Source organism: Herpailurus yagouaroundi, unplaced genomic scaffold (assembly GCF_014898765.1).
Source record: "Herpailurus yagouaroundi ecotype Mexico unplaced genomic scaffold, PumYag 161, whole genome shotgun sequence".
NCBI classification, from domain to species: domain Eukaryota; kingdom Metazoa; phylum Chordata; class Mammalia; order Carnivora; family Felidae; genus Herpailurus; species Herpailurus yagouaroundi.
This window is the reverse complement of record NW_024412402.1, coordinates 11,971,623-11,997,499: the sequence shown is the minus strand read 5'-3', so window position 1 is coordinate 11,997,499 and position 25,877 is coordinate 11,971,623. Positions and strand designations below refer to the sequence as shown.

The 25,877-nt window shown below is 58.9% G+C and overlaps 1 protein-coding gene across 1 annotated transcript; it reads left to right on the top strand.

Moving 5' to 3' along the window:
- TRIM29 (tripartite motif containing 29) lies at positions 1-25,630 on the top strand. The gene is made up of 9 exons (XM_040483322.1): positions 1-842; positions 9,071-9,166; positions 9,973-10,206; positions 11,403-11,601; positions 14,172-14,273; positions 16,624-16,716; positions 18,709-18,804; positions 21,788-21,864; positions 24,802-25,630. Exons 1-9 carry the CDS (start codon positions 39-41, stop codon positions 24,862-24,864), a joined length of 1,764 nt encoding a protein of 587 aa, XP_040339256.1. The 5' UTR covers positions 1-38; the 3' UTR covers positions 24,865-25,630.
- Positions 25,631-25,877: the final 247 nt, after the last annotated feature.

The following is a 25,877-nucleotide window of genomic DNA, read 5'->3' as shown; positions in this document are numbered from 1 at the left end:
CCCAGCGAGTCCCAAACACGCCTGCCCAGTGACCCGCCATGGAAGCCGCAGATGCCTCCAGAAGCAACGGGGCCAGCCCGGAAGCCAGGGATGCCCGCAGCCCGCCGGGGCCCAACGGCGCCCTGGAGAACGGGGCCAAGGGCGAAGGCCAGGATGCCAAGACCACCAATGGGCACGGCGGGGAGGCGGCCGAGGGCAAGAGCCTGGGCGGCGCCCCGAAACCGGGGGAGGGCAAGAGTGCCCTGTTCTCGGGGAATGAGTGGCGGCGGCCCATCATCCAGTTTGTCGAGTCCGTGGACGACAAGGGCTCCAGCTACTTCAGCATGGACTCCGGGGACGGCAAGAGGTCCCCCTACGCCGGGCTCCAGCTGGGGGCCGCGAGGAAGCAGCCCGTCTCCTTCGCCGAGAAGGGGGAGCTGCGCAAGTCTATCTTCTCAGAGCCCCGAAAGCCCACGGTGTCCATCGTGGAGCCCGGGGAGGCCCGGCGCAACAGCTACCCCCGGGCCGACGGCGGCCTCCTCCTGCGCTCCAAGTCGGGCTCCGAGGAGGTCCTGTGTGATTCGTGCATCGGCAACAAGCAGAAGGCCGTCAAGTCCTGCCTGGTGTGCCAGGCGTCCTTCTGCGAGCTGCACCTCAAGCCCCACCTGGAGGGCGCCGCCTTCCGCGACCACCAGCTGCTCGAGCCCATCCGGGACTTCGAGGCCCGGAAGTGTCCCCTGCACGGCAAGACCATGGAGCTCTTCTGCCAGACCGACCAGACCTGCATCTGTTACCTCTGCATGTTCCAGGAGCACAAGAATCACAGCACGGTGACGGTGGAAGAGGCCAAGGCCGAGAAGGAGGTAATTTGCTGGGGCCTCTTCTGCGCTGGGGGCCCCCAGGGTTTGGGCCTCGAGTCTCCTCGGTCCCTGGCTCTCTCAGGATACGTTTCTTGCCCCTCTGCGCCTGCAGGCTGGGGGGCAGAGGCAGTTCCCTCATGCTCTGAGGCCTCTGGAGACAGGGGCACTGCCTGGATGAGCAAACGGAGGGGCAGGAACGACTGGGGGCCTGACCAAGGTCATAGGATAAATTCAAGTCTGATCAGAGAATCAGTGCTCAATCCTGCGCTCTGCCTGGCTGGGGTGATTCTTTTCTTTTTCTTTTTCTTTTTAATTTAAAAAAAAATTTTTTTTTTCAACGTTTATTTATTTTTGGGACAGAGACAGAGCATGAACGGGGGAGGGGCAGAGAGAGAGAGAGGGAGACACAGAATCAGAAACAGGCTCCAGGCTCTGAGCCATCAGCCATCAGCCCAGAGCCTGACGCGGGGCTCGAGCTCCCGGACCGCGAGATGGTGACCTGGTTGAAGTCGGACGCTTAACCGACTGCGCCACCCAGGCGCCCCTTGGCGCCCCTCTTTTTAATTTTTTTTGATTTGAGGGCCAAATAATTCTTACCACCTGAGCAGGACTGACCCCTGGGGCAGGGGTGATGGGGGAGGGGGAGGGCATTTGGGGGCCACTTAAACGTTCTTTTCTTCTGGTTTTAGAGTTTGCATTTGCAGTACAGAGGCTTCTTGTTGTTTATCTGATCCCCGGGCCGGTCTCTTGCCGTCCCCAGTGGCCTCCTTTGTCCTTCTCTCAGCTGGGCCGGCCCTGCGTGCTTTGTGTCGTTGCGTGCGCACGTGCCTATGCTTGTAGGTGGACACTACTTGGCGAGGGTTGGAGTTTGCGTGTGGGCGGGATGTACGTATATATGTGTGTGTGATATGTGCGTGTGGGTGTTTAGTGCATATGTTTGTGTAGGTGATGCCTAAGTGTTTGCATGGGTTCTGTCGACGTGATTGCGTCTGGGCTTCCACGGGGAGGAGCAGAGGCGTGTGGAGGCTTGTGAATGTGCTACACCTGGGGAAGGTGTTCTGGGCCAAAGGCTCAGCCGTGGTTGCTGCCCCAAGCCCCATGGATGCTGCGTCCTGCTCTCTTGTAACAGCAACGCGGCGGGTGGCCGTGGACAGCCCCCCCCCCCCCCCCCCACCGGCGTGAACCTCCTGGTGCTCAATGTGGGGGACTTGACCTTCCTCAACAGCTTCTGTGACCATCCAGATGGGGCAGCCCGGGACTCCTCCCTGCTCAGCCTTCCTGACCGAGAGTTGGCCGATTACTGTCTTCCTGCACCCCTGGTGCCCACAGCCCTGGGCAGAGAGAGACGGGTTACAAATGAGGAAAGACCCAAAGATCCTTTTCAGAGGCCTCGTTTAGCCCAGGGAGGTGTTTCCTGTTTCCCAACGCCCGGACCCCAGCCTGGCTTCAAGCCTCACGCTGGTAGACGGGGCTGGGGCAGAGCCGTGGAACCCGTCCTTTGGGAGCTTACCTGGGAAACCACAACAGAGCAAGGGCCATCATCCTCATCCACCGCAACCGAAACCCTGCAGAGGGTTCTGGGAGGCCTGACCGAGGTCCAGCCCTGGGGTTTGCCTCTCGTTAGCCGTTGGACTGTGGACAAGTCCCTACCGCTCTCTCAGTCCTGGTTTTTCCATGTGCGAAACCAAGGTGTTGGACTAGACTGGCGGTTTTCAAATTCCCCCATGGAGTCCTAGGATTCTTGGAGATGTCTTTGACACCTCCCCGACAAGGAGGGGGCAGATATTGGTGCCAAGAAGGCAGGGGCTTCCGGCTCCCGCTTCTACAAGCAGAATACATTCTTATTTATCTGTTTTATACGTAGGGTTTGCCCGCAAAGTGCGTCTGAAACAAAAGTATCACCTAAGGAAAGTCCAAGTGCCCCTGGAGGACTCGAGGGTCTTGGGCAGCCCTCTGTGGAGGCACCAGAAACTCAAGAGTTCACCTTCCAGTGCCTGGGGCTGCCGCAGGACTCCGAGACACAGCCCTCGCCCTTGAGGGCTCACGATGTAGGTCAGGAGGCAGAGCTCAGACGCACAAACAAGCCTGGGGAACATCCGCCCAGTTACAACAGAAGCAGCCGTAGATCAACATCAACTTGTAGAGGGCGGAATGCCAGGCCAGCTGGACTGTAGCAGTCTCCTCTGTCTCCTCCTTCACCTTGCAGACAGGGACACATGCCCAGGGAGAGGAAGGGATCTGTGCCAGCATGTAGAGGAAGAAGCCCCCTAATTCTCTTCCAAGATTTGAGAGCAACTGAGAGGCAGGGCATTGAGGGGATGGGATCCAGGATACACGTGCCTTACAGGGGCTTTCAGAGGAAAATGTCTGATCCGCCGGAGTGACTGACGCTGGGAACTTCAGACAGCGTGTGTGTGCGTGTGCACGAGCATGCACCAGCAGCCAAGGGTACAGGGAGTGGTGCGAGCCAGCTGGGAGACTGAGCTGGAGCACGGCTGTTTGTCTAGGCCTGGCTCTGCTGGAATGTCAGACGTGGGGGACGTTGGCACAGAGCGGGGTTAGTGGGTTGACTGATTGAAATGAATAAGCGTGTCAATCCCGGCGTTCTTTGGAGGCATCCCCTGCAGACCCAAACGTCAACCCACACACAGGTTTTTTTTGCAAGGAGCCTTGTCCAGAACCTGTTCTGCAGGCCGGCTGGTGAAGGCCCAGGTGAGGTCATCTTAGACCTACCTTGAATGGGTGCATTAGGCTGCAAAGGACACCCAGGGCTGCGGGGGTGCTCATCTCCTGGGTTTCAACTCTCCCTGGAGCCTCTGAGCGGAGGCAGTGCTGGGGAAAAGGCCACTTGATGCAGAAGCATGACAGTCCTTCCTCTGGTGGATCCAAGATCAGAATGTTCTAGTCCCGCTCCACAGATGTCCTCCGGTCTGCCCTCCTGCCTCTGGACAGGCTGGAGTAGGCTGATGAGATTACATTGTACATATCCCTCCTTTTCTGTGTCTCACGGCCCACCTCCTGTCTTATCCCAAGTCCCTCCTGCTGCATCGACTCGGGAGGGAGGACTCCTCCTGGCCCATGGCTGTCTGCTCGAGGGTGACCTGCCCGGCCTCTGCACCACCAGCTGCGTGGCCCTGGCATGGGTCTGGCCTGGGCTCTGGGTCGGCAGCCTGGAGAGGCATGAATGGGGGAGCACTCGCCTGTGGGTGCCGAGGGGAAGCAGTTTATCCTGTGAACTATTTGGAGACAGGGGAAGAAAGGGACCGGCAGGTGGCAGGAGACGCATCCGTTTTTATGGACACATCTATGCACCAGATGTTTACATGATACTCCTGACAACAGCCCCACAGGGTGTGTGCTTTTCACCTGTTTTATAGATGAAGACAGAGGCTTGAAGGTGCTAAGAGACTTACCTGAAGTCACGGTGCAGAGCGGCAGAGCTGGGGTTCGGACTGTTCCGGTGGCTGTTTCCTCGCTACCATTTTTCAAAACGAAGTTTATTTATTTTGAGAGAGAGAGAGAGAGAGCATGAGTGTGCAAGCGACAGGATGAGAGGGAGACAGAGAATCCCAAGCAGGCTCCCCGCTGCCATCACAGAGCCCGACCCGGGGCTCGAACCCACAAACCGTGAGATCAAGACCCGAACCGAAACCAAGAGTCAGGTGCTTAAGCGGCTGGGCCACCCAGGTGCCCCTCTAGTATTTTAAACTTTGTTTTCAGGTGATGGCAGGCCTTCCAGGGGGGCCACTGGGCCCAGTGGCTCCCAACAGCCATCCTTAGGTTGGAGTCACCTGGTGGGTGAATCATGACACTGCTTCCTGGGCCTTTCCCTGGGAGGTTCTGGTTCAGGGGTTTGAGGCCTGGGATCTTGTATTTTTAAGTCTCCCTTGGGGATTCTAACGTGGAACCAGGTTGGGAGTCAGGGATCACGTCCAACATCACCAGGAGGAAACTGAGGCCTGGACAGGCGGGGCGACGTTCTCAAGGGCCCGCCGCTGGTCTGGAGCCAGCCTGGGTGGTACTGTGTCTGCCCCCAGTCGCCCCTTCCCTGTCCTGACACCCGAGGAAGCAGAAGGGACAGTAAGCCTCAGTGAGACAGACTAATGCGGGGCTGTTTGACATCTGGGTGGAAATGGGGAAATCCATCCAGCATTTCAGATCCTTATCCAGATAATTACCATTTGTCTGAGAGTACAAATTTGGCAATTAACTGGCTCATTTGGCAAATATCAGAGCCAACGGCCCGTGCGGTCAAATCAAGCCAGAAGAGGATCACAGCCTCCTCGCCCCCTTCCCTGGGGGCATGCAGGTCACATGTCCAGGTGAGCGCTGGCTCGGGTGTGTCTGAGGGCCCCATCGGATGGAGGCACCGGCGGCTGTGCCGTCACTCTGCTCTCAGGGAGACCTCTGGTCCCCCAAGGCCAGAAGGATTTGCAGGCAGGGTGGCTTACCCAGTGCCCATCCCGGGCAACAGAGCGGGAGGCAACCAGACGAGTGTAGGAGAAGGGAACAAAGGAGGCATTTAGGGACAGGCCTGGGCAGGGTGGAGGGAATGAACCGGGAGTAGGAGGAAGTGATGAGGAAGGTGCAGACAGGGATGGAGGGGTGGGGAGCTGAGACCCCAGCAGCAGGACTGAAGGGGAAGGACGCTGTCCGGGAAGATCCGGAGAAGAGGCTGCAGGTGAAGGGGCCACATACTACGACCTGAGTCCTTTGTTGTATCTTGGCCGCAGCGGCTTTCTAGTTGTGAGAACTCGGGCAAGGTACGTCATCTTCTTAGGCCTTCGTTTCTGAATCTGTGAAATGGGGTGACACCAGGTTAAAGGAGACAACGCCAGACGTGTAGGTGATATTCAATAATACAGTTAAGTGTCGTTCCTCCTCCTAGTGTTGTGGGGGAACCCAGGATCGCGGAGCCTTCCTACGTCATCTTATTTCCTACGTCCCGCCTTTTCCAGCTTCGTGCAGCCCTGCTAAGCGGGCAGAAACTGCCAAGAGCCACACAGATGCTGGCTGCGTCCCCAGGGGTCTCACCCCAAACCCTCCTCTCCGAAGAGCGTAGCCCTCATCCCAGAGAGGCGAGCAAGGACCATTCTAGCAGCACAGAGCTCCCAGGCCAAGGGCCCTTCCCTGATCCCGCTGCGTCCTGCAAGTCTGGTCTTGCGAGGCCCCCTCCCAGCCTGTGTCCGACTTCCCCAGTGCCCCAAAGAAAGAAGGAGACTAGTCTCTCCTCCGCCCTGAGTCTCCCGCCCACTGCTGCAGACAGTGTGGCTCCACTTGTGCCCCTGCCCTCACATGTTTCCAGATCAGCCGCCTCCCCCTCCTCCCCTCTGGCTCTCCTCGCCACACCTCTGCCAGCCCCGCTGCCCTCTTCCCTCCTTCTCTTCCGCAGGATGGGCTTCTAGGGTAGGCCCTGGCCCCGGCTCTCCATGGTGCTACCCCCTTCCTTCTTACTCCATGGTTCTTCCACTCTCTTGGCCGGCGAATCCACACTTGTCTGGCGAGACTTCTCCTCACCTGCAGGCCCCAGCCCAGCCCCATGCCCCCCTTCCCCCCACAGCGGCTAGCAGGTGCTGCTTGCTGCACGTGACTCCCCTGGCCTTCACCTTCTCTGGTCATACCTTTTCCCGCTGGCAAGGTCGGCCTTCCCTCATCCCCATTCTGCCTTCCCCAGGGTCCCCCGGGCTTCTGTTCCCCACGATGCAGGCCTCTGTGTGTGCACCCTTCACTGTGTATCCCAAGGCCGCACCTGCGGTCCTCACCTCTGGACACCAGCTAGGCCCCACCTGATCGCACTGTCCGCCCCCCGCCCCCCGCCCCGCTCGCCTGTGCCCCGCTGGCCTGCTCGCCACACTGCACTCACTCTGCCAAGCCTGGCCCGAGCGAGAGCGTCCGGCACGGCTCCTGGTCCACGGAAGGTGCCCCACACAACACGATGCTGGGCCACAGGCCGGGGCTCTCTCTGTGCCGGGCACCTTCTGACAGCTTCACTGTCCTGCTCCCAGCTCTTCCCATGACCTCCTGCGGGGCGGGCCTCTTGTTGTGTCCACGGAAGATAGCGCCACCGAGGCACGGAGCACTTAAGTCGCCTGCCTGGGGGCGGCGGTAACTGGATCCAAACGTTTAGACTCGCAGTCCCGTGCTGTGGGTGGGCTCCCTGCTGGATCCCCCAGCCTCGTTCATGGGAGGGCTGCCCCTGCCCCCCACCAGCCACAGGCCCGGGGGTGGGAGTGAATGCACTTTCCTTCTCTGCTTTCCTGTCCATCAGGCCTTGTTCTGGGGGTGCCGAGGTAGGGGAGAGAGTGCCCGGCCAATTCCCCGCCTCCAGCCAGGTCAGGAAGTGGCTTCCAGCTGTCCCCTTGACCTCGGGCCTCACCCAGCGCAATCCCGGGATGGGCAAAGTGCCTGGCACAGACCCATTGTCCAGACTCTTGTCTCTTCCTATGACCCAGATCCTTCCAGGCCACTGGATCTTCTCTACTCTCTGTGGCCTGGGCTCTCGGGCCCTGCATCCTCAGGCAGCGCGAAGGCTGAGTCTCCGTGTCCACAGTGGGGTCTTACTCCTTTGCTCCCCCACCGCGGTGTCTATCAGCTCCTGGCTTCTCCCCAGCCTTTTTCCAGAGACCAGGCCGGACCCTGTCCTCAACTTCCTTCATTCTTTCCTCCGGAACACCATTTTCTCTCTCTGGTGATGGCGTTTTCCACGTTACGGGATTTTCAGCCCATTGCCGGTGGGGCGGATGCTTACCGAGAACTCAGAGTCTCCTTGCCTGGAGGGCGCAGGAGCGTGGGCAGAAAGCGGGTGTGGGGTGGGATCAGGGGCCAGGGAGCTCCACACCTCCTGCCCCGGGCCTTCCCCATCTTCTCCACCAGCTCCCTGGCCCTCTGGGCACCCTTTCCAAGAAAGCCAGGGAAGCTGTCTCCACTACCAATCCACTCCCCTTGGGCATGTGCTGAGGGACCCCAGGTGGCGGCCTGTCATCTGGGTGGAGCACTCTAAGTGTGACGTGGGGCGAAGTCTATACCCGGCTCAGGACCCCGTGCCAACGGAGCTCACATTCCCAGTGGTTTGTGGCCTCCTCATCTTGACTCTTCTTGTGGGTTCCTCAAAGAGGCAGCTGCAGAAAGGCTTGGAACTCTGTGTTCAAAACCCAGGGTAGTGGGGTGACCGCAAGCACCCCAAGGCATTCTCAGATGCCTTAGTCTTCCTGCCTGTTGGGTGGAGATCACCCACCAGTCTTCTGAGCTGGAAGGTGCTTTGAGAGCACTGGCAGGGGGCCCAGCAGAACAAAGAGGTGCTTCCTGGCTTGGCCTAATCGGCTTGGCCTTGGCTTCATGCCTCCCCTTTCGTCTCTGTGGTAGCTGCTTTCCAGAGAAGGCATTTCCCCAAATGGAAGGAAAGTATTATCTATACTTTCCATAACCATTAGAGCTCCCCTCCCAAGGCACCTCTCCTTGGTCCCCTTCCCAAACCACCCCAGACCTCAGCAGCCCGTGTCCTCCCCTGAGCGGGGGTCCCTGGAATCTCTGCTTGTCTTCTCTTATCCTTCCCCCCCCCCTCCATCACTGCCTCACTCACTGGTCTCCCCTTCCTCCTCCAGGGACCCTGAATAGAGGTCCCCATCCTGCCCAAACTGCAGACTGCACTCTCTTTCCTGTAAACAGGTTTATAGCTGTGCCTGTCCAGACAGGAGTCCCCGCTGGTTGCAGCCTGGGCTCCCGCTTGCAACACAGGCCCCACGTCATGGCACAGAAACGTTGCACACTGTTACTGCCACGGGATACTCCCTGGGCTGGGCTGGGCTGGGCTGGGCTGGGCTTGGCTTGGCTGGGTCCCTTGCTCCCCCAAGCTTGAAGGAGACAGGAGCTTTCTTCCCTCTTCCCAGTGGCCACAGGTCCATTGAAAGGAGGGGGAACCACATAAACAAACCTCCTTCCTGCTCACTTTGGGCGGACAGACCTGGCGGAGGTTTAGTCCTTATAGAGACACAGCTGGGATGTCCAGCCCCCGAGGCCTGAGTTCATAGCAAAGTAGTGTTTGGCTTGTTGCTGGATCCCTGATGAAGGGCACAGTGCCTGGCATACCTAGGGTCCCGATGAATGTCTGCAGAATGGAGGCCAGAGGGCTGGGTGGCGAACCTTGCCCAAGCCGGCCCCCTGGGTGGGTCCACTCCTGGATTCTCTGGTGCTCCTCCTCCCCGACTTCTCCAGCCTTGGCTCCTTCCCTGCAGACAGAGCTGTCGCTGCAAAAGGAACAGCTGCAGCTCAAGATCATCGAGATTGAAGACGAAGCTGAGAAGTGGCAGAAAGAGAAGGACCGCATCAAGGTGGGCCGCCTCCATGCCTCAGCCTGGCCGTGGGCTCACCCCACCTGTCCCACCTGCAAGGAGCCAGGCTTGGCCCCCATCTATGCTGCATGCCTCTTCTGGCTCCTCCCACCCCTCTGGCGTCCCCACCAGTTCCCCTTCTAAGTCTGGGCCAGGCATTTGGGTGGGATCTTGTCCATCACCTTGTGCTCATTTGACAACATCCTAGCAAATAAAGCCCCTCCAGGTCCTCCAGGGGTGGAGCAAATAAAGCCAACCGGTCCTCCAGGGCCCTCCATTGTCTGCTCTGTCTACCAGACCACCCGGCCACCAAATGCATGACGTTGTCCTTTGACTTGTGCCAGTATGGCTGGATGTATGCCTGCCATGGTTTGAGTAACTACCAACCACAGTCCGAAATCACTGACTCTTGACCCTGGCTGCATAAACAGCCCATCAATTCACTTTCTGAATGATGTTTGGTTCTAGCTGAGTTTCATAGAGCACAGCCTGACTCATGGGGGAACTTCTGGGTCTCTGGAGTCGCCCAAGGTTGGAATGATGGCTCTAGTCAACGCACCCAGGGAGGAGTCACAGATAGATAAGGAAGAACGGGCTGTAAAAAACCCTGGCCATCTCTGTCAATAGATGATGTCAATGGTGCCTTTGAATGAGATTCTTAACCAAACAGGCTTGCTGGGTTGGGGCAGTAGAAATACCCTGCCTGGCTCTGATTCTGGGTTGGGAACCTAAAGATACATCCCACGAGGGAGTTTCTTTTTAATTATGGAAAGCCTTTTTCTTCTCTCCTCTCACTCTGGACCCAGAGCTTCACCACCAACGAGAAGGCTATCTTGGAGCAAAACTTCCGGGACCTGGTAAGGGACCTGGAGAAACAAAAGGAGGAAGTGAGGGCTGCCCTGGAGCAGCGGGAGCAGGATGCTGTGGACCAAGTGAAGGTGATTGTGGATGCTCTGGACGAGAGGGCCAAGGTGTTGCATGAGGACAAGCAGACCAGGGAGCAGATGCAAAGCATCAGTGACTCAGTGCTGTTTCTGCAGGTAACAAGGACTTCCTCCACCATTCAATCCCTCAATTCTTCCATCTGCTTTCCCAGATCTTCATCCAGCATCCATCTGCCCGTCATTCATTTATCTACTACCCATGTGTCTATCCATTCACCCACCATCCATCCATCCATCCATCCATCCATCCATCCTCCATCCCATCTGCCCATTTACTTTTTCCATCCAAGCCATTTTCCTGTCTACTCTAAAGATGGCACACAAATATCACCTTGTACCAACTTCAGTTGATATGTATTAACGTTGCTTCGGGCTCAGCGGGAAAGAGTTCTGGGATTGATTAGCGATGCCTGCTGTGGTTATGGGGGAGTGGCGTATAAGCGCTACCCATGTGTTGTCCTTGATCTTATCTGTGTGTCTATTCCTCCACCCATCCTTCCAACTGCTAGAGTGTTTTGGGTACTACAGCATGTCCAGGACTCTGCTAGGTGCTGTGGAGAATAGAAAAGTACAAGATATGGTTTTTGCCCCCCAGGAGCTACAATCCAGCTGGGAAGATAAGATGTGTACAATTAGAGAGCAATATAGAAGAGTGTGTAATTAAATGATAAAGCATGTGGTTCGGGAGATAAGTTCTGTGGAAGCTCTGGGAAGGGCAAGCAGGCAGGAGTAATCTAAGACAGCTTTGTGGAGGAGATGGAATTTGAACTGGGTCTTGAAGGCCCAGAGAGGTTTGAGAAAGAGGAGGGACTCTCCAGTGAGGGGGAAGGGAGGGGAGAAGCACAAAGCATGAGGCAGGCTTGAGTATGGCACGTAAAGGTGGAGGTAGTGCCATGGCTGGCCCAGAACATTCTAGAAGTTCCTAGCATTTCCTTAGTGCTTTCACTCCCAAAGATGCTACAGCTTGTGTCACTCTCATAAACCCCTGTGAGGTAGGATGAAGTGTCCAGTTGTGGAAGTGGGAACCGTAGAGTCGAATATCTGACTACCAGCTCCATCAGAGCTGTTAGCCCCCAGTGGAGTTTGGTCAAACCCTTTCATTTCACGGAGGGAGAAATTTATGAGGACAAGTGTGGCTAGTTGGTAGCAGAGCTGTGTCTTGAATCCAGCACATTTGGCTCCGGGTACTGAGTCTTCCAGCTGGACTGAGAGCCCCCTGCAGAGGAGCCCCCCCTCCCCCCACCAGCTCCCAAAGACCTAGAAAGCTGATGGCTTCTTTCCTTCCTTGGTAGGAATTCGGTGCATTGATGAGCAATTACTCCCTACCCCCACCTCTGCCCACCTACCATGTTCTGCTGGAGGGGGAGGGCCTGGGACAGTCACTTGGCAACTTCAAGGATGACCTACTCAATGTGTGCATGCGCCACGTTGAGAAGATGTGCAAGGCCGACCTGAGCCGCAACTTCATTGAGAGGAATCACATGGAGAACGGTAGGTCCCTCTGTGGGCAGGTCCCACGGCCACGGGCACTTTCCTCTGAGGCCAATCCCTGCTGCCTGGGCTGGCACCTAGCCAGCCAGCCCCTCATTGTTCCAAACCACCCATCCTACCCGAGGGATTCAGGGATTGTAGGCCTCCATTGAACTTGCTGCCAAGGTCATGCAGTGATTACAAGGGCCCTCAAGGGCAGCGAGCGTCTGGGCACTGGCTGCACAAATGCCTCCTCTCAGTGGGTCATCCATCAAATTCAGGGATTAATTTCATTCAGGTCTACATCTGATTATGGAGCTCAATCCAACAGCTGTGTGGGCAAGCAGATGCTGCTGTTTGTAAGGGCCAGACACTAACCTGGTGGCTTTGCAGACTCCAGTAGACATGACCCAGAATCGCATCATGCTTGGAGGGAGAGCTTACCTGTCACCATGGCTACACTGAGTGGTGTTGAGCCCAGAGGCTAGACCTGTCCTGATGGGCTGGCTGGGGACAACGTGATACATGTGTCTCGGTGCTTCACCAGCTCCCCTGAAGTCAGCTTCTCTTCCGAGTCATGCTGTCCCCCGCGGAGGCCAATTGAATCGTCTCATAGAAAGCCTCCTCATCTGAGAAACTAGTCCATTAAGTCTTTTCTCACCAGCCCAGCCTAGTCCTTTCAGGGCCTGAAGCCAGAGCACTTTCTCCCAAGGCCCCACCCGGTGGCCCAGGCCCAACACAGGGCCTTAAGGACACTTCTGGCTCCAAACGCCCCAAAGGAAGTGAGTGGTCCCTGTCTTGTCTCCAGATGGAGCATGTGATTCTTTGGGGATGAGGAGGGGATAACGGCGTGCAGATGTGCTGAAGTTTAGGGGGGCACCTATATATGTTGGTGATGGTGCCATCACACGGTATCCCTGTGAAATGTGAGGGACATTCAGTCACATCTGAGGATTCTTGAGCCATTGCAGCAAGACGATAATTTGGCTTCAAGAGGCATTCAGATCCTGAACTCCTCCTAATGACGACGGCGACGACACTGATGGCGATGGCTAACAGTGACTGAGTACTCCCTGTGTGCTGGCCTTGTGGGAGCTCTCCACTTACCGCAGCTTATTTTCCATGCTGGATGGACTGCATTTCACAGATGAGAAGGCTGAGGCTCGGAGGAGCAGCTTTCCGAAGGGCACACAGCTAAGCAGGGGATGTAGTTAGGATTCACACTCAGCTACTCAGTTTTCCACGTCTTCCCTTCCGAGAAGCTGCCGCTGCTGGTGGCTGTGCAGAGGGGTCGGGGAGTGTGATGATCACGGTCCCTGGGGTAGGACCTCGAGGGCAGAGCCCCTCATCTGAGGTCTGGCCAGACCAACGAGGGTGGCCCTGACTGGGTCAGGGTGGCCCGTGAGCCCTACCACCCACCCGCCCGCCGTGCCATTTCTAGGTCATGGCCGTGCTGGCCATGGCCTCTGTGCAGGTGTGGCCCCGTGCCCGGTGCATAGTGTGCAGGGAGGCGCTGCGAGGAGCAGGGTGGTGGTGCTGCTGATGTCAGTGGCCCTGCACCTGTGCCCGGGGCCCTGGGCCTCCGAGTCGGTTCTTGGTTGTTGTTGGGAGTGTCCCTGGCTAGGGTGGGGTGGCCGGGGGGAATGGGTGGGTGGCCAGTGAGTCAGACCTCCTCTCCTCCCGGATGCCAGCCTGCCCATCGGACCAGGGACTGAGCCTTAGGCCCGGAGACTAAGAAGCACCAGATCGCCTTCATCCGGGGCTTGCCATGGTGGTGGAAGGGTGGGTGGGGGCTGGGCCAATACCTAGGAGTGCCTACTGTGTGTCAGGCCCCTGCTAGGCACAGGTGGTGGAGATACAGGATGGGGGTCTGAGCCTCCTCTCGTTCCTTCTTTTGCCCCGGGGAGAGGGAGAGGGAAGGGCAGAGGGAAAGTAGAAGATGGGGAAGTGGCGAGAGGAAGGAATGGGGTGGGGAGGGCGAGCTTGGCTCCACAGATCTGTTTGGGTTTGGGGGTTTACTGGTGGGTGGGGGTGGGGTGGGAAGAGTCAGTGCCCCTCCCATTCACCTCACTCCCCTCTGCGTGCCTCTGCTCAGCCAGCTGGATCCCTGGCCATGGGGGTCAGCGTGAGGACGTCATTCCATCCCCTCGGGCCACCGACAGTGGCTGGGACGAAGTGAGGAAGTGGGGACGAGGGCTCCCACCCCAACGCTGCCCTTATGGGCCATGTGACATCGGGCAAGTGGCTTCACTTACCTCCTGAGCCGCAGTTTCCTTGTCTGTCACATGAGGATGTACACAACCAAGAAGAAACGGAGATCGGCAGCGCCTTGTCAACTGCAAGGTGCTGTCCCTGTGGCCTTACTGCCAAGGCTCAGTCCAGGGAGAAAGATGTCCCACTGTAGAGTCTCTCTCGCCTCCTGGGAGCTCAGGAGCAGAGAGCAGGGTGTTGCCTTCTCTGAGGTCGGAGACTCTTGCCTCTCCCTGGGACAGAGGGGCTATGGGCCAACTCAGCAGAGCCCAGGGATGCCCCCAAGGGCCGGCTTCTCCTCTCCACTTGCCCCTCTGGTGACTGACCCCTCTCCTTCCCAGGGGGCGACCACCGCTACATGAACAACTACGCTAACAGCTACACGAGCGAGTGGAGTGCGCCTGATGCCATGAAGAGATACTCCATGTACCTCACGCCCAAGGGTAAGGGAGAGACCCTGCCGTTGCGGGCCACGGGCCCGGAGACTCAGCCGGGTTCCGCCTTGGTCGAGTGACCGTCACTCGGTTTGCCTCGGGAAGTCCTGGGACATACCCGCTGTCCCGGTAGAACCTCGAACGGTGCCCTCTTTCACCCTCAGAAGCATCCGGGTTAGAGATAAGTTGCTGGCACCCTGCCCCTCACGGCTTCCCTCCCCTCCGGAGGGTCCCTGCCTCCAGTCCGAACCCTTCCTTGCCTTTCCTCCCGGGGGGTCCCCTGGCCGCTGTTTTCACCAGCGGCCGTCTGCCAGGCCTGAGCCGTGTTCTGCTTCCGCTTGAGTGTTTGTGGTCCCGTGGGAGGCTGGCTCCTCCAGAGCCAGTCTGCTCCTCAAGAGCAGGGAGACCGACGGCTGGTTCCACATTGCCTCACCTCTCCCTCCCGTGCCTGCCGCCTGGCCCTCCCTCTCTGGGCCTGGACGGTCCCAGCCGGGTGGGGGTATAGGCCAGAGCCTGCCTGTCCTCGCCCGGGGCGGTAGGTAGCCTGTCGCATTCTTCTGCACTAGCAACAAACCACAGTAATGCCCGTTACGTAAGGGTGGGTGTGCCAGGCCTGTGGGCCCTCAGACAGAAGGTGTGTGAGTGGGGGTGGGGGGCGTCGGGAGCAGAATGGGGGTGTGGGGAAAGGTGGGAAAGGAGACCGGAGCCGCCGCCCCGCCCCCGCGCCCCGGGGGGGGGGGGCGGTCCAGGCCAGAGCGCTGATTCACACACCTCAGACACACACACATACACACACACACACACACGCCATGGGAAGGGCGTAGGGGATTTAGAGAGATGAGCTCAGCGGGAGAAAACTCTGCGCTCCACCCAACTTGAAAACAACACCTGGGCTCTGGCAGAGGCATGGCAAGGCAGCTGGGCACCCCGGGTGCCCCCTGCCCCACATTCCTGGTGAGGCCTGCCCCTTCCCCTCCCGGGGCTCTGTCCCAGGTCTGCCAGTGGCTGAGCTGCACTAACCAGCCTCCCCAGCATCCCTTGCCCAAGCTGGTCCCACTGAGGACCCCGGTGTGCATCGATCATTCCCCTTGGCTGGCCCCTGCTGGGCTCCCCTGCTCTGTGGAAGACCAAGGAGAGTGTGGGTTCCACCGTGAGTCTGGTCGTGGGGAGGGGAGCAGAGCAAGAACAGGGGTGGAGGGAGGAGCACAGAGCTGCCAAGGGGCTGTCCCAGAGCCAGGACCTGGTGACCTTGGCCTGGTCACTGCCCCCTCTGAGAGGAGACAGATTAGGCTCAGATGCTAGGAAGCCTTTCAGCTTGTCACTGAGTCAGGCTGTGACATTAGTAGGTGGAAGAAACAGGTTCATCCGGTGTCCCCGCCCCTGCACGGAGGACAGGAGGAAGGAGGAAATTTGCCCTCCGGGAGCTCCCAGGCTCAGGGTAGAGGCAAAGGAAGGGCCAGGGAGAGTCGGCAAGGGGATCGGGGAAGCAAGGCCCACCCGAGGGCCACTGGCATGAGTCTGGGGGCCCCGGGGCAGTGGGCTCGGGCAGGGAGACTTCCCGGTGGAGGTCGGCTTCCAGGCCCCCGACACGGGCAGTGTGCTCAGTAAAGAGGCGTGGCTGTGACGGACAGAGGACACCTGGGTGAGAGGAACCACAGGCACAGGGGTTTAGAGAAGGACCAGCAGGTGCTGGTTAGGTGGGAGGGGAGGGGCCGAAAGAAGGACCCTGGCACATATGGGGAGTGTGTTTTCTTCACCTGTGAGGTGGGGGTATGAGTCCCAGTCTGCCGTCCTCTCAAGATTGTGGGAACCCGAATTTGGAGGTTGCCGTGCAGTGTAAGGTCTTGTCCCCGGACGGGGAAGCACCCGAGAGGTGTTTGCGGGCACCCGCTCACCATCTCTGGAGAGCTCTCGCTTGGCCCAGGGCCTGACGCCTGGGCCCCCTCCACGGTTGCCGTGATCATCCTTCCTCAAGAGCGCCTCATTTCCTGGCCTCTGGGGTCTCATTCACACAGGGGACTGGCTCAGGAGGGAAGTGTTGGCTTTTCCAGCCTCTGGTGACCTTCAAAGCCCCCTGGGTAGGGTGACCATACGCCCCAGTCTGTCCAGGTTTACACCTGTGTTCTTGTATACTTAATAGCCCTCCTTCCTTCTCAAGTGTCCTGGCCGGAGGGCAGATTAAGTGACTGCCTATCCTAGACCCAGAGGAGCTCGGTGGTGAAACCCAGGTCCTGAGACAGGCAGTGGGGGCTGTTCGGGGACCAGGAGTCCCATATAACCCCCAAGTCAGGAGCCATGGGCCTGCCTTGAACCAGACCCACCTTTCTGCAATGATGGTTCCTGCTCATCTGCTTCACAGGTGGGGCCAGGACATCGTACCAGCCAGGGTCCCCCAGCCGCCTCTCCAAGGAGATGAACCAGAAGAACTTCAACAATCTCTATGGCACCAAAGGTGAGAGAATGGCCCAGTGTGTAGATGGGCAGGGCCCGTGATATGGGGCGAATGAGGCGGGCTAGGGGCCCAGAGACAGGTGGGAGGGGGCCTGATGAGCTCAGAGGGTGGGCGGGGGGGGGGGGGGGGGGTGGGGGGGGGGCGGGTGTGACCTCATTAGTTGGGCTACGGAGAGGCAGCCGGGCACCTGGGCATCGCTGAGTCCAAACGATCTTCCTCCCCCTGAAGGGTGAGTCAGGGAGACTGGGAGCTGGGGTTAGGTGTAGAAGCTTCCCTTAGCAAGCATGGGGACACAAGGACCTGAGGGGGACCCGGTCCTTTATGGATTTGGACACTTCTGCACGGAGAAGTCACGGTGGTTAAGGCAGACTAGTGTAGCTGTAAAGGGAGAGGATGGCATCATATGAATTGGGGCCGTCCCTGGAAATCCGGGAGGTATTGCCACCCTTCGAGGCGAGTGGCATGCCCTTAAGACCCGGAGAAGGTGAACTAGGGGCGGAGACGCGGCTTCCTCTGGGAGAGCTGCCAAACACAGAGACCCCTCTGCCCGGTGCACCGAGGGCACCGTCGTGCCAAGGGTAGGGCCATGCACCCCAAGAACCCAGGTTCCGGGAGGCTCTGAGGTGCGTGCCAGCCATGTGCAGGTACGGAAGCGGCTGGTACTACTCCCGAAACTCTGCTTGCCAAGTTGAACAGGGGGGCAAGTGTCCGTTTGCAAGTATGCCCCGTAGTCTAGAGGAGAGGCAGCGGGGAGGGCACGGAAAGAACGGCAGGAGCACCATGGGGACGCATGGTAGACGGTGCAATCCCAGGCAGATGCTGGGTCTGTCCGGCTCGCTGCTGCAAACCTGGAGGGGGGAGCTCAGCAAACACGAGTTGAAAGAGGGGAGGAGTGGAGAGTGGGCAGAAGAGTCGAAAGAGTGTTAGGAGTGGATCCAAACAAGTGGATGAAAGGGTGTGGGCCTCTGGCCCCTCAGAGCTCTGGGTGGGTCTGCTCCCCAGGGGCTGTGCCGGAGAGCCCTCCTGAGGTCCCCTTGGCAGGGGCTCACGGTGGGGTGGGCAGGCGGCCCCAGCCATCTCTGTCCGCCAAGCCCCAACGTCAGCCCCAGGCAGGCAGCTGTGGGAGAGGACCACCAGGGAGGGGGCTGTCCGGACTGCTGAGAGGGAGGGCCCGGGACGGTTGCGTCGTCCATGGGGGGCTCTGAAGCCCCAGACTTGAGCGTCCCCATACTTCCAAATGGACACTTGCCCCCCTGTTCACCTTGGCAAGCAGAGCTTCAGGAGTAGTATCAGCTGCTTCCGTCCCCGGGTGTTCGCATGTGTTTGTATTTATTTGTTCTTTCCTTCATTCCTCCATCAACCATACAAGGAAATCTTCTAGGAACCGGGCTCAGTGCCAGGTGCTGCGCGCGATGCTGGGCCAGACAGGCCTGCCCCCTGGCCCCATGGAGCCCGGGGCGGGGGGGGGGGGACAAAACAACAAAAATGCCATTAGGACCCCGGGGGGGGAGGGGGGCAGGGTGACGTGAAGCCTGGGGCCGAGGCACACGCAGATTTGGGGGAGTGACAGGGAAGCTGACGTCAGAAGATCCAACATATGTGTTGAGGATGGGGAGCAGGTCGAGTGTCTGTGTTGGGGCACTGGGGGAGCTCAGGGGTAGCCTGGATGGAGGGTGGAGTGTTGGAGAGGAGGGAAGGGAGGTGAAGCTGGGAGGTGGAGGTGCCGGTGAGTGTGGGGGCGGCGGCCCAGGAAAGTGCTGTGCGCTGATTGAGGACTTGGCACCTGAGTCCCGGCCTTGAGGTTGGGCAGGGATGTGCAGACACCTTGTGGTTTAGCATGAGTTTGATGGCAGGAAGGATTGGCAGGAAGCGGGACGGGGGCTGGACAGATTGGCAGAAATGGTCTCGTCCTGCCCTCTGCGCCTCCATACGAGGCTGCACGGGGGGGTGGGGGGGAGCACGGGTCTGACGCCTCTTCCCGTGTCCCGCCAGGTAACTACACCTCCAGGGTCTGGGAATACTCCTCCACCATTCAGAGCTCTGACGACCTGCCCGCTGTCCAAGGCAGCTCCTCCTTCTCCCTGAAAGGTGAGCGGTCCCCACCCTGCCCTGCTTTTCCCGTCACTCGCTGAGCTCTATGCTGGTCTCTGCTCCCTCCCTCACCAGCCGCCCACCCTGTAGGGCACAGACCCCGGCCTGAGAGCCAGGGAGCTGCCTCCACCTGTGCCTCTGCTGTTTGAGAAGCGCGGGCTACACCAGCGATGGCCATTAACGATGAGCCACATCGTCAGGACGTGACCATGCCATATGCCCACTGCCACCCCTGACATCCCCAGGGTGCTTCCCTCGGGCCTAACTTTGGAGTCCTCCCGCTGCAGAAGGTTTACTTAACTTGGTTCATCCGGCGACAGCCGGCCTCAGTTGACTCCAGAGCCCTGTGGCCACGTAGCAGCTGCCAACACGCTGCAGAGTCAGAGTCCTGTGAAGCCTTCTTTCGCAAAGGCAGGACTACACCACTTCTAAGGCCTCCCGAGTCTGACTCTGCTCCCCAGAATTCTTTGATGAAGCTGAGCGGTCAGTGACTCATGTCCCCTGAGGTTGGCCAGGGCCCTCGTGTCTCTTCTGAAAGGCCCCAGGGACAGCTCTGTGGACTCCGGTATAAGCCCGTCTGTCTTCGGACAAGCATCTGGCCCGGAAGCAAGGATAAGCAGGTTGGCCAGAGTCAGGGAGGGGGAGGAGAAAGGGGCTGTGCAGGGCAGCAGACCCCCAAGCTGTGGCCTCCGAGGGTGGCTTTATCAGTCAGCTGTCCCTTCCGGGCTGGAATCCCAGCCTGTACCCAGGGCTGGGATTCTTGGAAGGACCATCTCCCCTTGCTCGCCTTACAAGGCAATGTGACCGGAGGGTCCCAGCCCGCAAGACCCCCACGGATGTCCTCTCCCCGATCCAGGCCCAGGAAACCGGCACTTGCCCTGGCCTTGTCTGCCTCTTAGCACATCCCTCCCTGCTCTCTGGTCAAGCCTCTAGATCAGAGGCCACCAGTCAGGGAAGACAGTCACCCTCTGGTGTGATTTGGAGCTTTCAGGCTTCCCTGGATCCCCCCATTGGCCTGCAGTACCTCCCCTGTCAAAGGCTTGGCCTGAGGACAGCCCCTCCTCAAATATACCGAGCCCCAGAGGAACAGCCCAGGAACATCTGTGGTCGCCTTCACACAGATCAGCCCATCCCAGCCGGTAATGGCCTCGGATGGGGGTTCTGGGCAGGTGCCTGCCTGTGTGCGAGCAGAATCCGCACACCGCGCCCCCCCCGGCGGCCCCCCCCCCCGCCGTGAGGGTGGACCCCACCTGCACCTACTCCCACGGCCCTGGAAGGAGGCAGAGATGCTCAGCGCTGGCTGGATAAGGCTGCCAGGATAACCGTGCCCCGGGGTGAGCTGGGACTCCCTCTGGCCCCTCCTGGGACCAGGCCGTGCTGCTAATGCCTCTCTCTCTCCCAGCAGGCACTGGGAAAGTCCCCTATCAGTTCACCACCTCGGGACAGGCCACCACAGAGTTTTCCAAACCCCTGGACGGCAGTGGGCTGTTTAAAAACAATCCTGGTACCTGCCCGTTTTCCCTCCCCTTGTCTCTCCCACAGCAGGGCAGACGGGACATCCTATGGGGCTCTCTGCCAGTTCTAGGGGACCCTGGTCCCTCCTCCCCAGAGTCCCCTGGAAGAGGGATGCATCCCCGCACCCACCACCCCCTCCTTCCCCCCCCCCCCCCCCCAGCACCCTGCCTAGCTCACCCTTCCCCTGGACTTCTGTCTGCTCTACGCGGCTGGTCTCCTGGACCACACCCCCTGGCCCCACCCCCATCCTCCCCTCTCTCATGGCTGGCATGGGTTTTTCTTTCTGGGAACTGAGAATTGAGATCTGAATCCCCCCCTCTCTCCATCTGCCACTCAGGACCCGTGGAACCCTCTCTTTCCAAGGCTTCCCCCACCCCCAGATGCGGGGAGAGACCTGGCTTCTCTGCTCTGTCTCCACCCTCTTGCGGAGGGCAGACCAAGAGAAGGGTCAGCCTGGCTGGCAGCCTGGCAGGGCTGCAGGTGGTTTCTGGGCCTGACCGGCTCATCCTCCTCTAGAGCAGCCCAGAACAGGGCTCCGGGCTGCCCCAGCCAAGGACAGACCCTGTTTATTTCTTGAGCTTCTCTAGTCCGGGTCATAGTCCGTTCCTCCCCAGGCCCTGCAGACTGTCCCAGCAGGCCGATGGCTGAGGCTGACAGTGCCTTCCACTGTTCTGTGGTCCAGAGGTCCTCCCAGATCCTACTGGGCTGAAGGGGAGTGGGGTAGGTGGGAGGATCAGGCCCGGGTAGCACCCATGTGCTCTGGGCTCCGTGGGCTTGCTCTCTTAAGCCCGGACCATAGCCACCAGGCAAATTACTGCCTGTCCCTGGCCCCAGCCTCCCGCCCCGCAATAGGCCACAGGCAGAGGAACTGGGCAGGAGGAACGTGGGGGTGGGTTTCGATACCCCATAAAACCTGCGTTCACATCCCGACTGCCGCTCCCTTGGCCGTGCAGCTGGGGCCAACCGCTGAGCTCACAGAAACGGGGTGAGGCTGAAGGAGAAGCCGTGTGCAAAGTCCCCACGGTGGTGACAATGGAGCCCTGTCCAGGCAGCGTGGGCAGTTGGAAAGGGCGCCTCCTGGTGGAAACGCTGGCAGGTTGTGCTCATGGGAAGAGACAGAGCCAGTGGTGTGAACCTTCAGGGTGGGTGGGGGGAAATCCTTGGGGAGTAATGTGAGCCTGACCTGGATTTGGCGGCCACACTCCCCTGCGGCCTGGCCCCACCCTCCTGGCCTGTTCCTCCTCCCTCTGTCTGGGTGCCTTTTCCCTCTGGCCAGCCTCCCCAGGGTTTTCCACTGCCCCCCCCCCCCATAGCTGCTGCATACCTCTTGAGGGGTAGCCACACTTGGTAATGGGCTGGATGGAGCTTGGTGGTCACTTTGGAGATGGCACCCGTGTTGCTGTGGTCCTGGAGGCCCTGACTGCCCAGCCCCTCTCCCTCTGACCGGCGCCTCCTGTTTCCACAGGCTATCCCTCCCTCATCAGGAGCCAGAGCCCCAAGACCCAGCCCCAGACTTGGAAATCTGGCAAGCAGACTTTGCTGGTGAGTAAGGGACTGCCAGGAGAGCCTGCCTGGGCATAGGTGCGTCCAGAATGGGCACTGAATGGGGTTCCCCAGGGGCAACTTCCCAGGGGAGGTGATAGAGGGATGGGGACATCTCTGGGATGGAGGGGGGAGGCGACAGTGGCCTGAATACGGACACTCAGCCAAGGGCAGTAGAGACCTAGGGCTAATAGGCAGTGGGTCTGGGTAAGCACACACTTTCTGGGCCTCAATTTTCTAATCTGTAAAGTGGGCAGCCCTGGGGTTTTTTTTGTTTTTTGGTTTTTTTTCATTTGGCAAATGGTTGCTGGGTGCCTGTGTTTGCTGAATGATAGCTTTGTCCTCATCAGCTCTGACAGTGTGATATTCTCCATCCAGGGGACAGACATCCTAGTGACGGGTCCCACTTCCCTGCGGCCATTCCCCAGCTCTGACAGCACAGAGGCCATGGGGGTTATAGTGCGGTGAGGCAGAGGCTACAGTGTTAAGAATAGAGATGTTTTGGGTTCAGTAGCTAATGACCCTGAACCAGGAACTGAAAAGCCACACAAGAGGGGAGCATGACTTTGGGGGCCAGCCGGCTCATGGGATCCCCGATTCCCTCTCTGAGACTGTTGCCCCCGTTTTATAATGTAGTACTGAGATGAAGTGACCCCTGATAACCTTTAGACCTGACCCAAGACCTAGGCAAGCAGGGGCTTCCTCGACAGGCTGTGCCCCCACCTTCTGCTGTGCATATCTCTTCCCGCTGACAGAGTCAGACAGCTGCCCTGGGGTATGGGTGGCATCAGGGGCTCTGCCGGGGACAGGGGCTCGAGTCCCTCGCTCCCTGCTGTCTTTGCATTTCGAGGTCAGAGTGTGGGGAAGTGATTTGCTCCGGGCCACAGTGACTGGGGCTGGTTTAATTGGAGAGAATCTTTTAATTTGCTGGTGAGGGGAGCTAAGTGATCGTGTGTGTAATTTGGAACTGGGTCCAGAGGCATTGTAGCAGCAGGACTGCAAAGAGCAGATATGGGGAGAAAGAAAGAGGGTTTTTGTTCCTGGACTCGGTCCTTCCCCTCCCAACCACACACTCTCACCTCTGAGAGCCTGGGTGCCAGCAGAGAAGGCTCATTAGCACTGCTTGGCAGGTAGGGTTCTGACGTCCACAGCTCGCACCCAGCACTGGAAGGATGCGCGTATGTATGAGGCAGGTGATCGTATGTGAAGAAGGCTGGCCTGGGGGTCCGGAGACCTGGGGTCTGGCCCTCACCCTCTTACCGACTTGCTGTGTGACCTCATGTGAGTCCTTCTTCCTCTGGGCCACAGTTTCCACATCTGTAACGAGAGTCAGATGGCCTGGATGATCTCACAGTCCTCCCAACTCTGATGTGCCATGACCCTGAACCAGGGAGGGGACAGGGGCAGGCTGGGAAAAATGGGGACAAGCCCAGAGGCCTTGAAGCTCGGTTCCTGCCTACCCACCACTCTGGGCTCTTAACAGGACAGCACCCTTCACTGACCTGTGGCCCATTTGCCTGACCCAGCCTTCCAGAAAGAAAGAGTTCATCCATTTCTAGGTCTATTCGTGTTGCCTTGTTGCCTACCTTCGGGTCCAGGCCTATTCTGCCACCGGGGAGCTATGTGACTTTGGCCATGCCTTTCTCCTTCCTGGGCTTCTGTCTCTTGTGTGGCTTATTTTTAAAAACATTTTTTTTTTTTTTTTTTTTTTTTTATTTTTTACTTTTAAAGATTTTGTTTTTTAAAAGTAATCTCTGTACCCAACATGGGGCTTGAACTCAACAACCCTGAAATTAAGAGTCACGTGCTCTACCCACTGAGCCAGCCAGGCGCCCCTCTTGCATTGTTTAATAAGTGGTTTAACCGAGGTCTGAGCTAAGGACTCGGCCCCCACATTCCTCAGACCCCCAGTTCTGCTCTGGACCAGACGTGGGCAAGGAGCTACCAGTAGATACAAGTTTCCGGGCAAGCAAGGTCAAGGGCAGGGGCTGGAAACATCCTTGGTGTCTCCTGTACCGGCATCAGTGGAGGGTGAGATGGGCTCGGTCCCTGACCCAGCTCAGGGACAGAGCCACTTCCAGAAGCCCACAGAGAGGCCGGGGGTGCTCACACAGGCAAGCAGCAGCGAATCCCGGCCTCTTCGCTGCTGGAGGATTTCTCAGGGCCCTGGTGAGCTGATTGGGAGCAGAGTGGGGGGAGGAAAGTTGTTGCTGACTCTGCTGAGGACGCTTCCTGAATCCCGATGAGGGGCCAGGATGAGAGAGGCAAAGGGGCTGGGTTTGGGCAGCTGGGTGTTGACCTGCACCCTCTCTGTCAGTGGGAGTCATGCGGAGACGACAGAAACAAATGCTTGAAGACCCAAGAGGTCATTCGGAGACATGGGTGGAATTGGGGGGCGTGCTCTGGAGCTAAAATGCTAGGGTTCAAATCTCAGCTCCCCTACTCAGCTGCTGGGTGGCCGTGGGAAGCTGCTTAGCCTCTCTGTGCCTTGATGTGTTCATGTATAAAACAAGGATGGTAATAATAACCCACTTAATTGGGTGGCTGTAAAAACCTAAACGGGTCCATCTATGGAAGACCCTGGTAACAGCATAGTGCAGTTCCATAGAGGTGAAAGTGTATACAAATGGGGGCTCTGGTGGGCTGGGGGTGTTCCTGGGCCACGGAGAGAAGGTTTGATGAGGGGCTGAGGTTCTTGCTCACTTACCGACGGACGGGAATGAGCTCTCATTAGGATATGAGCCCAGAGACTCCAATAATACTGGGGCCCGACCCCGCTCACAAGGCAGGGAGAGCTTGCAGGCGAGGCCGCAGGGCCCTAGAGTTGTGGGTTCAGGTTACTGCTGCTTCCCGCGGGGACATTAGGCTAGGGGGTCTGGCTAATAGGCTCAGCTTTCATCTGCCTCCTCTAACGACTCGTTCCCCCCACCCCCGCAGTCTCATTACCGACCGTTCTACGTCAACAAAGGCAACGCGATGGGGTCCAACGAGGCCCCGTGAGTTCCAGACGGACAGAAACGAGGCACTGCCACCCCTGCCCTCCCCGGCTGATCCTATTCCTCTTGGCATCCTTCTCATCTGGGTGGATGGGAGCCTCCCCCCTCCTCCCCCATCGGCCATGCTCTATCCAGGCCCCTCTCCAGCGTTGGGACTTCTGATGGTCACCGTCTTTCCTGTGCTCAGAGGCCAGCCGTCGCAGGGGTGGGACATAGGTGGGCCTGCCTCCCTTAACCCACCACCCTCCTCCAGGGTGGATTGCTGGGGCTCCCACGGGTGCCCACGTGGTAGCAGCCTGCCTCTCCTGCCCCCCCCCTGCTGTCTTGAGGCCTGTTGGCCATTTCTCTCCAGGGCTCCTTCCCGTGTGATGTGGTCAGTAGACGCTTGGCCAAGATGGTTGCCCATCTCCCACCCGCATGGGCCCACCTTCTTCTTCCCAGCAGCCCGGCCCCATCAGGAGACTGGCCCTAAGTGCCCTGCTCTGGTCCTGCCCACCAGTGCCCAGCCCGGAGGAGCCTGCAGGCCCTGGCCACCATGCAGGAAAAGCTCCCAGTGTCTGGCGTCATCCTGGCCACTTTGGGCGTCACCATATCTACTCTGAGTCTGAAGTCCCTGGGAATGGGCTCTCCTGGCTGTTAGGATGGTCTTAGCCAAGATACTTCCCTCTTCCACCAGCTGAGATAAGCAATTTCCTCACCGTGATACAATCCATCTACGAAAACAGCTACGGGCCCAGCTGCCCCAAGGGGAATGCCATTTACCTATGGAATTTTCATGGTTCTGCAATTCTGTGTCCTCTCCAGCAATGGCAAGTGAGCAGGTGGGGGGAAGTGGGGCTGGGCTGGTAACTTGCAATTTCCACGTAACTGCCGCTGTTTCCAAGGGTGCCTTCCACACTGCTCCGCACCCGTCTTCCTCCTCCCTCTGACTACCTTCCATGTCACACGCCGTCATGGGGCTCGGGGCCTGCAGAGGGGACCAAACCAGGAACGGCAAGGTGGGGCCCTTCCTCCTCT

Excerpts from the sequence above, each read along its gene's own strand:
- TRIM29 (XM_040483322.1), top strand. The coding sequence starts at position 39 with ATGGAAGCCGCAGATGCCTCCAGAAGCAACGGGGCCAGCCCGGAAGCC. Across the intron at positions 14,274-16,623 it reads CATGTACCTCACGCCCAAGG|GTGGGGCCAGGACATCGTAC; the intron begins GTAAGGGAGAGA and ends TCTGCTTCACAG. Across the intron at positions 18,805-21,787 it reads CTCCTCCTTCTCCCTGAAAG|GCTATCCCTCCCTCATCAGG; the intron begins GTGAGCGGTCCC and ends CTGTTTCCACAG.